The following is a 16,869-nucleotide window of genomic DNA, read 5'->3' on the forward strand; positions in this document are numbered from 1 at the left end:
AGATATTGCATTGGTGCAGATTACTGAAAGATTCCAAAGCAGCCTCCCTCTCTTGTAAAACTGCTTCATTCCAACTGCAGCCCATTTTGAACACAAAATAATTCTGATAGGAAGGTTGTAGTAACAGACAAAGTAGCCATACTGCCTTTTATCTAAAAAAAAAAAAAAAAAAAATGGCAGTCAAAATTAATACGTTCAGATTCCCAAAGATCTTGTGGTTCACAATCACTTTAACCATATGCCTACATCTAATGTGGAACAAATGTCTTTTGGAAAATTAAGAATTGAGTTTCAAAGACGCTTCTATTGAGGGAAAGGAGAAAAAAAATGGTAGTAGACAGAACAGAAACAGAAGAAAAATGTCAGAATCTGGCAGTGATGTAACTACTATTTCTAAGGTATTTCTATGGCAAATACTATCAGCACAATGTAAAGGTTTACTTTGATTATTATGTGTAAAAAAATTATTATCTTCAGACAAAAAAAAAAAAAAAAAGATTTCCCCTAGAGCTCAGACAGATGCCCTCCTCTGGTCCAGGCAGCTTGATTTCCTTTACTGACTTACCTCAGGTCAGTTACAGTAGCAGACTTAATGTACCTTCATCTCAAACTCTGAAGTCTACCTGAACCCCAACTTGCCTGGTCTAAATACAGAATTCTCCTTATGGAGATGTCTGACAACACATATTAGAACAGAAGTATTTCAGGCTCCTAAATCTGCATGTAGTTATTTACAAAACATATATGAATGCCAGCTCTCATAAAGACTAGTTATTACAAATAATATTTAATTAAACATGTCAGACATTCTGCTGCTTAGTGCTGTTTATTTTTTCGTTTGTTTGTTTGTTTTAATACTGACACCACATAGCTCATTTCTCACAATTATAAATTAATTACATCTTCAGGAATGTTAAGAAATGCTTTGGCAAGGCCTTGAAAAGGCCACTGAAATGTTTCCTACATGTCATGCACCAATTGGCTTTCTGTAAAAAAAAGAAACAATACACAACATGTACAGGTTTTTTGTTTTTTGGTGTTTTTTTTTTTTTTTTTTTTTTTTTTTAAGTGTGAAGACCAAACAAAAACATCGAATCCCTGCCTGAAATGTTCTGCTGGGTGACAAAGTCCTGGAGAGATCAGCCAATAATCAGTTCACGTTACAAAATTTCTTTGCTGTACAAAATCCATTAGCTCCATAAAGTCAACTATTAGTTTGTCTGGGTGAGAGCAGAAGTAGAAAACATTCCCTGTAAATGCTGCATCAGCTTCAGGAGTCATTTCAAAACATATTTAAGATTTTCAGCTTGCATCTTTGTACAGGGTGAAGATCTCAGCCAACTGCCCAGCATTCTCCTTCCTTGTTTTGCCACTTCTAAGAGGTCCCAACCAATTACCAGTATTCTGTCCATCAGTCACTCTCAACAGACTGAAGGCACACACTTTCTTGTTTCTTGAATCTCAGCCTGGCTTTCTGAAGAACTGAGTTCTCTTTTTCTTAGATGCAATGGCACTGCTAATGCAGGACCTTGTAGTGAGAAACCAAGTAGGGTAGAGAAGTTACTAAACTGAAATGGTGCAGCACTATTTACCAAATCATCTCTTTTTCCCAAATTACAGCCGAATAGCAAATGCATCATCATTGATTCAGGAAGCCAAAAGGCTGCTTCACAATGAAATGCTCTTCATGCCTCAAGCAAGAATTAAGAATCTGCCTTAAATGCCTATTCATAACTTTACAAACACATGCTGTACTGCTTACAAACAAATGCTGTACTGCAATATAACAAAGAATTCCTCCCTAAAAGCTTTGAGTTCTGGGGTAGCAGTTCTATCACACTGTGTGTAAGCAGTTAAGTACCTGCCCCATTTTAGGAAAGAAACCATAGATGCTAAACTATTTGAAGGATCATATCTTAATGTCAATAAAATAATAAAATCAGTATGTTGCAGTATGTATTACACCTTCTCATAAAGACGTTCAGGTAAAATTCTTCATCTGAATTTACTATGCCAACTTTTGATGGGCTGAGGCACAACAGAAAACTTCTTTTGAATAGAACGACTCTTAAGCAGTAATTTAAGAAGAAATTGCAAGGTGTAGAGACAGGTAAGGTGACTTCAGGAAGGACATCTGAGCCAGATGAAAATGGCTAGTTCTTCAAATTACATGCAGCAACCTACACAAAGCCTATCTTCAGCATCACTATAATCTTCAAGCTGTAGAAGAGTTAAAGCTTTTAGAAAGGTTCAGCAGACCAAAATTAAGGTTTTATTGCATTCTACGCCCATGCATTTTCAAATATTGAGGTGTGTTTTTTTTTTGACAGGCGTTAGAAATTGTTAGCATGGAAAACTCCACAGACTGCCACAGTAAACCAAACAAATCTCTTGCCTTCCTTCTTCAAACTTAACTTGATAACATCACTAGAATAGAAACTGCAACTAAACTGTGTGCAGTCATGTTCAAATTTCTCAGATCTCCTCATCATTCTTTTTATAGGGTTTACTGTCACTTGAAATAGCCTGCAAGAGTTTAATAGTTTTATGTAGCTTAAACCTTTTCTTAAAGCTATAAAGCAGCTCTCAGAGAAAAGATCCTGATTAACGAATCCTGTAATTTTTATATTAATTTAATGTTCTTTCGCTATTGCAGGATTGAACAATGCTTTCAATTTTACTATCTATTCGCAAACTGTGTTGCCATAACATTTACGGTGCTCAACAGGTAGGCATATTCCTTGGTGAATTTCACCTCTACGACCAGAGGTGAAGCGTTGCTGGACCTGCTGCTCACCAACGCTGAGGAGATCATCAAAGGCGTCAAGGTTGGAGGCTGCCTGGGCTCCCGCGACCACGCCCTGGTTGAGTTTGTGATCTCAAGCGATGTGGGCCTGGCAAAGAGCAGGACCAGGACACTGAACTTCAGAAGAGCAGACTTCAAGCTACTCAATGGATTGCTGGCCAAGATCCCCTGGCGCACTGCCCTCAAAGACATGGATGTTGAGGAGAGCTGGCAGCTCTTCAAAGATGCCCTCCTGGAAGCACAAGAGGTCTCCATTCCGCTGAATAAGAAAGTGGGCAGGCGAGGTAGAAAACCGGCATGGCTCAGCAAGGACCTGCTGAGAGAACTGAGGGCGAAGAAAGGGGTGTACAAGCTCTGGAAACAAGGCTGTGTCACCTGGGAAGAGTACAGGAATGCCGTCCGGACTTGCAGACGTGGGATCAGGGAAGCCAAGGCGCAGGCAGAACTGAACTTGGCAAGGGACGTGAAAAACAATAAGAAAACCTTCTACAGGTACATTGCCCAGAAGAGACAGGCCAAAACGGGCGTGCCTACTTTGGTAAATTTAAAAGGAGAACTGGCTTCAACAGATGAAGAGAAAGCTGAGGTGCTGAATGAGTTCTTCACCTCGGTCTTCACTGGTGGCCAGGATTCTAGTCTTTTTCACGTCCCTGAACCCTGCATCCCCAAACCTCTATGTGGGGACCAAGGAGGTAAATCCCTCCCCACTGTAAGGGCAGAGCAAGTCCGAGAGTGCCTCCTTAGACTGAATGAATACAAGTCTATGGGGCCAGATGGCGTGCATCCCAGGGTCCTGAAGGAGCTGGCTGAGGTGGTTGCCGAGCCGCTCTCCATCATATTTGAGAAGTCGTGGCTGTCAGGTGAGGTCCCGGACGACTGGAGGAAGGGTCACGTCACTCCCATATACAAGAAGGGGAGCAGGGAGGACCCGGGGAACTACAGGCCGGTGAGTCTCACCTCCGTGCCTGGGAAGATCATGGAACAGATCCTCCTGGACAACATGCTCGGTCACATAAAGAATGAGCATGTGATCCGAGACAGCCAGCATGGCTTCACCAAAGGAAGGTCATGCCTAACTAATCTTGTGGCCTTCTATGATGGAGTGACGGCATTGGTGGACGAAGGGAAGGCGACCGATGTCATTTACCTGGACCTGAGCAAGGCCTTTGACATGGTCCCCCACCACATCCTCATCTCCAAATTGGAGGGAAGTGGATTTGATGGGTGGACGACCCGATGGATAAGCAATTAGTTGAAAGGCCACAGACAGAGGGTGGTGGTCAATGGCTCTATGTCCAGGTGGAGGCCGGTAACAAGTGGTGTCCCCCAAGGGTCTGTCTTGGGACCGGTGCTCTTTAACATCTTTATTAATGACATCGATGAGGGAATTGAGTGCACCCTCAGCAAGTTTGCTGACGACACCAAGCTGAGTGGTGCGGTTGATACGGTGGAAGGAAGGGATGCCATTCAGAGGGACCTCGACAGGCTGGAGGGCTGGGCTCAGGTGAACCTAATGAAGTTCAACACGGCAAAGTGCAGGGTTTTGCATTTGGGCCGGAAGAACCCCAGGCACCTGTACAGGCTGGGAGGAGTGGTCCTTGAGAGCAGCTCGGCAGAGAAGGACCTGGGGGTCCTGATGGACGAGAGACTGAATATGAGCCAGCAGTGCGCTCTGGCAGCTCGAAAGGCAAATGGAATCCTGGGCTCCATCAGGAGAGGGGTGGCCAGCAGGGACAGGGAGGTGATTGTCCCTCTCTACTCGGCTCTTGTGAGGCCCCACCTGGAGTACTGTGTCCAGGTGTGGAGCCCTCAGTACAAGAAAGACATTGAGATTTTGGAAAGGGTCCAGAGGAGGGCGACTAAGATGATCAGGGGGCTGGAGCACCTCCCCTATGAGGACAGGCTGAGGGAGTTGGGCTTGTTCAGCCTGGAGAAGAGAAGGCTGCGGGGTGACCTCATTGCAGCCTATCAATACCTGAAGGGAACCTACACCCAGGAGGGGAGTAAACTCTTCAAAAGGGCTGACAACAGCAGGACTAGGGGAAATGGTTTTAAGTTGAAGGAGGGAAGATTTAGGTTGGATGTTAGGGGGAAGTTCTTTACTAGGAGAGTGGTTAGGCCCTGGAACGGGCTGCCCAGGGAGGTTGTGGATGCCCCGTCCTTGGACGTGTTTAAGGCCAGGTTGGACGGGGTCCTGGGCAACCTGATCTGAATGTGTATGTTTGGTGGCCCTGCTAGGCAGGGGGGTTGGAACTACATGATCCTTGGGGTCCCTTCCAACCCGGGTGATTCTGTGATTCTGTGTTTATTTGCTACAAAATAAACTTTTTGGAACCTGCCCTGAGTGGCGAACATTTAAATCAGAACTAAAGCCATGAAAATAAATTCCACAGAGCTGTGTGATTCAAGTTTTGTACAGCAAACACTTAAAAAAAGAAAGCCTGACTTAGTTCAGTACTCTTTTTTTTTGGTTGTCTTGAAAAGCCCAAAATCATGTAATGGAAACTGGGGCTTCTATTTTGCTTTAACAACATATTTCACACTTTTGGCCAAGCTTCTCTAAGCTGAAACAACTGGCTCTGATACTAATTAATGAAAATCTGAGTTTTGTTTAAAACCTAAAAATGCTAAGGGAGATACATTTAGAATCACTAAGACAAGACACATAGTTTTTAGGAAAAGCAACTTTTGCTATACTTTAAAAAATGATTATGCTGAAAATATTTCAGGCGTAGTTTATATAAAACTTCACATAGAAACACAGAAACAGTATTTGTGGTTACACAGTATTACAGGTAACACAGGCTGCTTTTTACTTCAAGACGTACTTAAACTCCACACAAAAATATACTGAGTCTGCACTAAGTAACAGAGACTCAGCCACATTTAGAGGTGAAGAGCAAAACCATACTACAGTAATACTAACTTTCATTGTGGGCTTAAATTGACAACAGTAAACAAATTACATGAGGAAGTTATCACCCCCAGACTATCCCCTGCATGGTGCTGAGACAGCTGTTTGCACACAGACTTTCAAGTAACATGCTTTAATTCCACACTATATTAAGCTCCGTGATTCACCTGTCAGATACCAAGATATGCAGACAATTCACTGGGAAGACCTGAGAGTGCTAATAGTGTTCTAGGGCCACTTGAACTCATTCTGCTTTCAAAAAAACAAAACAAAAACAAGTGCTCATAGTACCAGTAGTAGAACAGAGAACAACATGTCATTTCTGTCTGTGAAAAGCAGTCAAGTTCACTGCTTTGAACTTGGTCAACCAGACAGACTCATCATTAGCTGAGTCATGAAGACATCTCATCACAGCATTATAAAATAACAGGTGTGAAGTCTAGAACAAAATTCTCCCCTTTAATAGTGAAAGAACTTGACAATTTCCTCAAATTATTTTCAAGTTTTTACCTTTACTTTGTTTTGTATGGTCTAAAAATTTATTCTATCTCATGCATTTTATTATGCATAGTGTTAAAATATAAAAATGCTAGTATCATTACTACAGAGCTTTTGGGGATGGAGTACAGTATCTTATATGGCAGTACAGTTGTTCTCCCTGTTGTTTTTTTATAGTGTTTAAAAAAGCAAAAAAAGAAACAAAAAAACAATCCCCAAAGCAAAAAGGTATTGCCCTGTGGCACTGAATAAAAGCAGGACAATTTCCCACAACCACAGACATGCTTCATGTGCAGTCCGACAGCAGAAATGCAAAGAGGTCACAGGCCTCTTGAAGGTATTTCAACAGTCAGTGAACAGCAATATCAGAACACTTCTGTAAGAGCTGGAACATGCTCAGTATTAGACATCCTCATTATACTTTCTGCTCCTGTTTTAAGAATGAGCCTTCAAAACTGTCCAAGACATGAACACAAACATACTAACATTGTAAGCTTTAAGGGAAACGTTACGAGTTCAACACTATTTCTTAGTGGAGATTTCATTTTTCAGATAATGCACAAGTCTTTCTACAATCTTACAAAATTGGTACATGAATAGATATGCTTTTTTCATACCATTAGTTTCTGCAAATTTCTGAACATCAGCCAGAGTTTTTAGTTCTTTCCTTGGGCAAGCTGACACACACAAAGCAAGAGATTTGATCTTCTGATGTACCAGATCAATATTGCATGGGTCCAAGAAGAATACATACCTAAGGAGGAAAAAACGCAAGTTACTTCTATTTTAATCAACAATTACATTGAAGAAAATTAATCTCAAACTACAAGATTCATTCAAGACTAACTTTAAATCTACCAGGAAATGTGTAAAATTTTACATTAAATACAATTGTATGATTAAAAGGAATTCATATATTCAATATATGCACCACAAATACATCAGTATTTTTACTGATTTTTTTATTTTTTGGATCATACAGCAAGGATATTAAACTATCAGATGCAAATCTATTCAAATCTATGTTTACAAATATATAGACTAGCACTTCTATCACACCTCTTCACAGATATCTGTCTTTCAATTTAAAGATAGAGCTTCTTTCAAAAAAAAAAAAAAACAAACCTCAGTATTTCCAGGTTTTCAAAAGATACACAACAAATCACATAAGGTTATACTTATCCTACAAAAAATGACCATCTGTTGTTAATGAACACACACAATATGAAAAATTCCAAACAGTTTTTTGGTTTAGACTGATTTTCTACAGCACCAGCCCATGAAGTCGAGCATATCATATTAGTATTTATTTTAAATTAAAATTCACGTTCATGTAGTCCAAGTGGCTAGAGCACAAGGGCAGCATTTTAAAGAGATCCTATCTCACAACTTTCCATGATGGCCACTGCCACTAAAAACAAACAAACAAGCTGCTTGTAAAGTACATACTATAGCTCCCTAGCCGACTTTATCTCCTAGCTTCATCACAAAGACTAACCCTACAGTATTGCCCATTTGTGGTATAATGAAGTCAGATTATCTGTTTTTCTTCTCCCAGAAGCTGAACAAGCATTTCAAACTCCCGTAACTCTGGTAACATGTCATGAATTCAAATACTCTCTTCATATTATCTAACATAATAATGATTAAAAAAAAAAAAAGAAAGCGATATTAAATGACTTTTTTCTGCAGTCAGAAATTCATCCCATAATCTATAAAAATTCCTTCTAACCTCAGAAAACTTTTCCAAGCTACTTTACAGTTACATAGAGTTTAAGTACATCTTAAAATATATAGTGCACATAAGACTTCTTTAGAAGCACATTAACAGAAATAAATACATTAATGTTTCATTTGGATACTTGATACTACTACGTCAGAAAGAGTTAGAACAAAACGTAATGTCCAATATGTTTGACACTACATACTTTAGAGATAATACTTTGAAAGTGACATAATTTTTAACAAATCTCACAAACCATGACAAAATGTCAAACTATACATTTTTCTTATATAATTGGAACTAACCTGCTTCAAAAAACACAGCACAGATACTAGAAAACGTAAAAACAAATACATTCTATCAGTAGGCCATGCTCGTAAAGGTTAATGTTTAGATTCCGTTTCAACATTTTTTATGTGCAAATTCCCAACTAATCTTCCTTCCCAGTAAAACTTACCTATTATCCAATTCCAGTGTATGAGTTACTACTACTCTCTGCAGTTTCTCAGCCCTTAGCTTCAAGACTTTGACTCATTTCTTGAAACTCGAAATCCATGTTATTTAAGTGTAATATGGTAATACACCATATGCATTCTTTTCTTTGTCCTTACTTCATAAACATTCTATAAACATCTTTGAATTGATACTGAGATAGACAATAGCATGTTAATTGGATAGTCTTGTCACCACTTCTTCACGAAAGCAAGTCCCTGAAGATGCTATTCCCTCCCATAAGGAGGGGAATTTGGGCGTCGTTTAAGGGCACATTAAGTTGAAGCAGCCATTAACAAGAACATCTAAGACTCAAATCTGAACAACAAATGATGAGGGAGGCAGTGATGATCACAAACCTGGTCATCTCACTATTGTCCAATTCTGATAAAGGAGGGAGACAAACATTTGGATGTAAAACATGTGCCATTAGTGAACTATAGCAACTGATGGGCTATCAAGTAGTAGCAGGCAAACAGAGACTTTGCAACTGATACAGATACAAACCTAAAGGTCCAGGCCACTGGAGAAGGTCGGTGGATCTATGCCAGCTGAGGTGACAACAGGGATGGGAACAAAGGGGGAAAGACATAAAAACGCGTAAAAGGAGTTGGTTGTGTGTATGCTAAGGCTAGTCAGAAGGAATCCTGCAGCTGACTACCACAGCCTGTCCAATTTTCTTACTAAACCCTTGGTTCATCATCTCTGCATGATGTTGCTCCATGCAATGCTGCCAGGTAAGAGCTACCAGGGGACCAGTACACGTAGATGTGGTGCCAGCAGCCCTGAGGTGACAGGCACAGCCATGATGATGGCCTGTGGATCTTTTGTGTGACCTGCATCAGGGCCTGCTGGCCCTGCCAGCCCCAGGGCAGGAGGGGACTGTGCTGTGCCTGTGTGCTGTGTGTCCTGTCAGCATTCTGCAGTGTTCGTCCAGCTGTGTCCCTCAGCATGGGACACCCCAAATCCCTAGGCTGGGCTCCAATGGTTGTGCAGGAGGGTACTCCCAGCATCCTTAAACACGTACTGCTGGGACAAGCAAAGGAAAACTACTTCAGCATTGCTGGTACTCAGACTGGAAGACAGCCCAACATTCTTCAAATGAACTCAAGGACTAATCTGTAATCTTAACATCTGGAAGAAATTAGTGCTTTCTAAAATAAATACTACAGTTTCAAGTCAGGACAGGCAACTCAGAAATACAATGCAAATATAGTGCCATACACAGTTTGGACAGAAGTATGTTCAAAAGGACACATGTAGTTCAAATACTACACTGTACAGTTCAGAGATGACTCTAACAGAAATAAGGCAGCTGCAAATCAAATTCCAAGCTACAAAATCAGTGACTTCAATCCATGCTCTACGAATCACATTTTTCTATTTCAAACAGCTAAAACATGAAATATCAAACAATAGCATGATAGAGGAAAGTGGTTTGACTTTTGAGCTACAATTTATTGAAAACAACTAATTTTATTGTAGAAAATTCTATACCATGTCACCAATGAACAGGTTTTGCTCATGTCTTGTACTGCACTTTCAGTTCTTCAGAATCAAAAATAGACCAGTTCGTTGGTAAGACCGTAACTTAGATCAGCAATACAAAGACTTGCAGCTTCCATGCTGCAAGTGAAAGTTTGCTTGCCTTAGGAAACTCAGTATGTCAAACTCACAGCCTAATAATTCTTATGTAATATCTCAGCAACCCACTTTTTTTGGAAAACAACATTTGTCTCTGAAATTCAGCACAGTGAAAAAAATTACTTCAGGTAAAAGTAAATGCATTAAGTTTTTAATATGTCTACATTCCATAGGTATAATAAAAACTAAAAATGTTGAGTTCATGTCTCATTTTAAATGGATTCTTATACACATAGAGAAAGATGGCACGAGACTACGTCAATTTTCAGTAGTCACAGTATCTGAAAGTAAGATCAATATCAAGTTGTTCATCCTGAGGAAGAACGTTCAAAATGAATTTCAGAATAAGTTTTAAAATTGTATCAAACTTACACATATATAATGAAAGAATATATAAAATAATTTTTTTAAAAACTACAGGTATATAGGATAATCTTCCTTATTGTTTGGAGTTTCTATTTTGATATGTTCCTTTTTTTTCCTAAAGTTAAAAGGAAGTAATGTAATTTCAGAAATGATCTGAGATTAGAAACAGAGCATCAATGGCTCTGGCTCTTGACAAGTGACCTATTCATGACCATGAGAAATGCAGTGATCTCCTCTTCCCATGTAAAAACAGGAAGTCAAAGCATCATCCTTTTATACAATACATCTCGATTCTGGAAGCATGAACAGTACATTTTAAGCACAGTGGCAAATTACGTCAATAAGCTTATATTACCTTCAAGTACTTCATACACTCTTTTATTTGCCAGTGTCGTTGACATCCTCAAGGCATCTCTATACAGGCAAATGAGCACTTTACTACCTTCAAGTACTTCATACACTCTTTTATTTGCCAGTGTCGTTGACATCCTCAAGGCATCTCTATACAGGCAAATGAGCACTTTACAGAACAATCGTTTACTGTTATTTATAAGCATCTTACCAACATAATGGAGAACTGAATTAAACTATCAGAATCAACATAAATGATGTATAGGGCATCTAATTTTACTAAATAAAGTTCTCTGCATGCATGCTTAAAACTCTACCTGGCTTTTGTTATGAGCTAAACATCAACACTTTTCATTTATGAAGGTGAAATGCCACCTTAACTCTTCCCTGTAACAGCATATTTATATCATTTTGCACTTGAAGGAAGAGCAATAACTCAATTCTGCATAATATTGCTGATCAAAAATACCACTGGCTAGCATTTCAGGAGCCTAAACAACAACAATAGGAATCAACTATGCTTCTGAATAAAAAGCCATTTTTATCCCTATCGTGACTGCCAAAACTTGAAATAACTAAACTAATTTAAAGTGGAGAGATTTACTGAGAATCCAGTGCTGGACTATAATTCTACGTCTTACTCCAAAATCACAGTCTATTAAAGCTGTTTTTCCTTCATAGAATACAAAGACATCTGATTCACTCTTTGTTGACAAGATCAAGTTGTAGAAAACTCCTTCCCCAATTCCACTTCACTGATTTCAGTTAACTGTTGTGCACCTATATGATCACACCACAGTGAGATCCTTATCCTTACTACCAGATTTTCATATTCATGCAGATCACTCTTCACTTCTTCATTACTGTCTGTAAGGTTTACTGTCATTTACAAGAAAGAAAATGTTGTTTTTAGAGACGATTTAGCTCTTCTGCCTTGGACTGGGAAATGAAGACAGAATTACTCTGCCAGCAGAATGAAATGAGAATAACTTAACTATTCCAGAATCACAGAGCTTAAAGCCCTTCCCTTCTCTATACAAACTGAAATATTAAATAGGAATAAGACAACATGATTTCTACATATGTCTGGAAAGTACTCCTGAAAAAAAAAAAAAAAGCATGAAATATTCCCATGACCTGTCCTCAGACACTGCAGGAGCTCCATCTGCTAGAGAAAGATGCAAAGTATCTGTCAGATACCCTATCCCTAGAGGTGTTCAAGGCTAGGTTGCACGGGGCACTGGGTAGCCTGGTCTACCATTAGATATGGAGGTTGGTGATCCTGCCTGTGGTAGAGGGGTTGGAACTTGATGATCCTTCAGGTCCCTTCCAAACAAAGCCATTCTATTGTTCTACGAAAGTAGGTTGTTTCTTCTGAAAAACTACCCCAAAAAATTAAAAAGTCATGGAGTATGAGAATGCGAAGTATCACGTGCCTACAAAAGAATTGGTTTCTAGCAAATCAGGGTACCTTTGACAACACCAGAATAGCTGGAGAATAATTTGTCCTACTAGAAAGAAGGCCTTTTCTCACTCTTACCAAACAGAAATGATCCCATCCCATGTAAGTGTACCCAATCATTCACTTAAGCCATTTCTGAAGCTGCAATACCTTTTTCAGAAAAATGTGATCCTTCTGAACTGTACAAAGTCTTTGGCTTAACACATAAAAAACACTGTATGCTAACTGCATTTAAAATATTCTCTATTTCTATTAGTAATCTTTCCATCATGTCTGTACAAGATGAATTCATTTCACAGTTGCAGATGTTTCTCCTCATGATGATCTCTGTCAAATGGATTCTCTGGAATTTATTACACTATTATATATTTCAGTCACGTGCCTGTGTTTTTCCACCTTCCTACACCAAGACAGACACCATCTCTTTATCAAGGGATGGAAGTTTAAAATATTAATATTTAATATTATTTACTTATTAAGGTGAAATGCCACCTAACTCTTCTCATATAACAGCATATTTATATCATTTTGTACTTGAAGGAACAGCACTTGAATTATTTTCTCTAATAACACAAGAATGACACTTCTGTACAACACACATCTGACTTTAAAAAGCACTGAAATACTGACATAGTAAACAGGAAAATTATGCTGGGTAAGTTTTAAGCTTTTCAACTCTCCTAGAAATTCCTATCAGTTTAAAAAAAGATCTCCTGACAGAAAAAAATCTGTAGAAGTTTTCAGACTATTTATTTAATTTCTTCTAACGACACAACAGATACCTGGCAACATTAAATTTTAAATTAGATGTTTGGAAATCTTTATTACAACGACAACATACATTAGAAAAGCATCCTCCTAAAATAACACCCACAAATTAATGACTTTCCATTAGTTTGAAAGTAAAAGCATGAAGTAAAATCACATCACTGTCAGAAATTGAAGATTTTTTTTAACTCTTCCAACATGATCAAATTTTGAAAGAGACTTTGTTTTTGGTCAGTTAATACCCGAGTTCCAGTGCTAGTCTAAATAGCTTACTATCTGAAATTACCCAAACTGTACATATGCATTCTGAACACTGACAGGAGGGAAGATCTCAACAGACATTCACTCAACAGGTTTCCAAGTCTTCACCCCAGAATTACCATTAATTAGCTCCTGAACTAATACTGAAGTATTATTATTTTCCTCATGATAGATAGAACCCAACTTTGCTGATTCTGATCTCTGTGTATTTTCTTCATGACACTGCTCAATAAGAATTCTGCACTGCTCTTGTATATTTTCTCCACATGCTCCTTTTACACATGCTGCATACCATCTAAAGTTTAAAGTTTTGAAGTCCTATTTTAATGTGTTGGACATTTTCCAGTTCCCCTAAACTCAAAGGCAGAAACCAATCACAAAAGCCCTATCACTTCTGCACAGATAACAAAGGCCTAACCTCAAATTTCTGAGCATCTGTCATACCTAAAACCAAAACAAAGATGACCCTCTGATCTGATAGATACCCCCACATCCCATGTGGATGCCAAGAATAAGAAATTTCTCAATGACTTAACTGCATTCATGTTACACTTTCGTCAACACACACTTTTTAAAGTACTTCTGTGTTATGGAAGGTTGTGGTTCCACAGATGTGAAGACTGGAGAGCGATCAGAAGAAAAGAATTAGAATATTCATTTTCCAATTCCATTGAAAACCACTTTCAAAGGATGAAAGGATGAAATCTTGGTTTTTTTGGTTTACAGAATAGAACAATTGAATCACATACTCACTTCTTCTGTGTGAGGTCCAGACCACTGTTGGCTATTCCCTCCACCTTGACATTTTTCTGTCCACAGATATTTCCATAACTGTCATATCCTGAAAGCAGTCTTGCAGCTGCTCCTGTAGCTATTGTAAAGCCACAGATAAAGCCCTGTGGGGAAAAAAAAAAAAAATCCACAATGGTAATATTCTGTAGGACAGCTGGGAAAATTTAGTTTAATTCATTTGTTTCTAAGCAAAGTTTCTTTAAAAATTCTTTCAGGTCAAAGAAGGAAAGACAAGGACAATCCACAGTGAACTGCTGTGCAATTATAGAACAAAATGCAAGGCCAAAAGAGGGCTCATATCTAGCACTGCACATTAATCCAAGCAGAATTAAGAATCTCATAGGTGTTCCTTTTTGAGAGTCATAATATCCTCATCAAGTGGTGCATGAAGCAGAATAGAGAACAAAGGCACACAGTGAAAGAGAGCTACAAAAGAGAGCTACCACTATTGAGAGTGCATTTTACAGGACTTCAGACAGTCTTGCTTTTCTTGCATTATGGTTTGTTCTTCCTTCAAATTAAGTGCTTTCAATGATAAGCTGAAGTGAAGAGGCCTATATGACATAAGTTCATTTTAAAGAAATATTTTTGCTCTAAAGCAAAAGAAGTGGCCAGGTGAAAGCCACAACTGCTCCACACATTAGGTGCAAATCTGGAAAAATAAAAAAAAAAGAGATACAGTGCAAGAGAATGCAAAATGACTCACAGGGCAAAATGGCAAACACTCAATGTCAGGCAGACCTTGCTGTGCATTTTCAGAGCTCTCACACTAGCAAAACTAGCATCAAGCCAGCAATGATGTGAACATGATACTGTTTTGAAAAACGCCACCAGCTTTCTAGCTATGCCTTTGGCAGGGAGAAGCAAACCATATGCTTGCCCCACTATCATTAATGATGAGGCAAACTATGACATGAGAAATCAGTTGACACAAATGCATGGAGCAGCAGGATCACATGAGATGACGACGACAGGTAACAAAGTTGGCTCTGAATACTTAAATGCGAGTGGGTTTAAAGGTCTGAAGATGCAAGACAGAGGTCCTCTATAATGGACAGGCTATCACTGTAGAGAAACTTCAGACAGCAAGCTGTTCATTGTCCTCCTCTTTCCAATGCACTAATGCACTTACAGATTTAATACTCAAAGTGAGAACAAGGTCAAAGTCAGGAAAGGGCTATTATCACAAGTAAAAATTAAAGCTGATTTCCAGCACTGACTCAGTTTACAGGATCTCCTTACATTACATGAAGGCCTTAAGATCATGCATCTTACATCCCATAGTACTCAGCTTCTTGGATGGTTCAAAAATTTTTCCCTAAACACAATTAAAAGAAATCATGTAATTCCTCCCCATTTGATCTAAATGAAGACAATGCAAGGATGACATTTCAGCCCATCTTGGTACTTGACTGCTCAGTTGAACTCTCCCATAAAACACCAACTAAAAGGATATGTGAACAACGGGGTAATTGCTCTGTGTATTGTATTCCTCACACAAGACAATCTTGGACTCTAACCTATAGCAAATTAATTCATGATTGGTGGAGCAGGTGGGTACAGAATGAGTAACCAGAGATCATCAACACCACAGGTAGGAGAAAAACAACCACAACTAAAGCCGTTTGTCTCATGAAATAGAATGCTTTCAAAGCTTTTAAGATATCCATATCTTATTTTAAGATATATGTATCTTATATTATTTAATGAAAATACTGTCATCTTTGCATTTCAAGTGCACTCAATGACTAACACTATGGGAAAACAAAAGGAATTCTTTTGGTGGATTAAGAATTCCAAAGACCAGAGATTAAGGAACTGCAGAAAAGAAAGCTGATAGCTTTTAGAAAATCCATACTCCTCAGGGCTATGGCACACAGCACAGCTATACAGAATGTTGACAGATATTCTGTGTCTAGGAAAAAAAAAAAAAAAAAAAAGAATACACAGGTTCATGAAACAATACAAGATACCAAGAAGCCACAGCAGTATAAGAACTGGAGTTTTAGGAAGTAAGCTGGAGCAGAAGCTGGCACAAAAAAAATTAATTTTGAATCCTATCAAAGGTCTTCCGACTGTGTATAGCACTCAACTCTGTTCTACAGCTGATAATTCAAATGTCAGTATATTCTGACCTTACTCATTAAGTCACTGAGTCTAGAACTTTCCTCAAATAATACAAACTCTTCAACTATGTAACAGTCGTAAAACCCTTTAAGTTTTACTCACCATCCCTACGCAGAAGAGGATGAACAAAAGCAGCCATGGTACATCTGTACAGCTGTGGTCCTCCAAAGGTTTCCATTCTCGTTTGGAGCTCTTATATGAGAAAAGAGAGACGGGGTTAACAACATTTGTTTAAGTTTTCTGCTCCTAATAGATAAAAAGGCAGAAAATGATACTATGGGACATTAACATACAGTAGGAGTTATCTATCAAATCTTAAATACCAATGGCCAAAAAACTCGAGAGTAAGACTTATGAAAGGCACTTTAAAAAAAAAAAAATATCTCCAACTATCTGGCAACTAAGTCAACAAAGAATAATTTACCTAGAAAAAAAACTGATTTACGCAGGAATTTACAGGTACTCATCCAATAAACAGGTTTCTTTTTTTCTTTTTTTTTTTTTAAATTATCTAGAAAGAAGCTAACAGCATCAAATCAACGTCTTCTACTGTAGACTTCCACATCTGCTTTGCATTATTTGGTATTATACTTTTCAAAAACTCTTTAAAACACTACAGGCAGGTTTAATAAGTACAGTACATGTACAACAGATACAATAAACTG

The 16,869-nt window shown here is 38.6% G+C and overlaps 1 protein-coding gene across 3 annotated transcripts in view; it reads right to left on the reverse strand.

Moving 5' to 3' along the window:
• The window catches only part of SLC44A1 (solute carrier family 44 member 1), a 69,436-nt gene that overhangs the window by 32,866 nt on the left and 19,701 nt on the right, over positions 1-16,869 (reverse strand). For all 3 annotated transcript variants that reach the window (XM_048931053.1, XM_048931052.1, XM_048931055.1), the window contains exons 2-4: positions 16,307-16,396; positions 14,039-14,181; positions 6,836-6,972 (exon numbers count right to left, since the gene is read on the reverse strand). In XM_048931053.1, the coding sequence (XP_048787010.1) occupies positions 6,836-6,972; positions 14,039-14,181; positions 16,307-16,396 (370 nt within the window). The remainder of the gene's footprint in view (positions 1-6,835; positions 6,973-14,038; positions 14,182-16,306; positions 16,397-16,869) is intronic.

This window comes from Lagopus muta, chromosome Z (assembly GCF_023343835.1).
Source record: "Lagopus muta isolate bLagMut1 chromosome Z, bLagMut1 primary, whole genome shotgun sequence".
Classification (NCBI taxonomy): Eukaryota; Metazoa; Chordata; class Aves; order Galliformes; family Phasianidae; genus Lagopus; species Lagopus muta.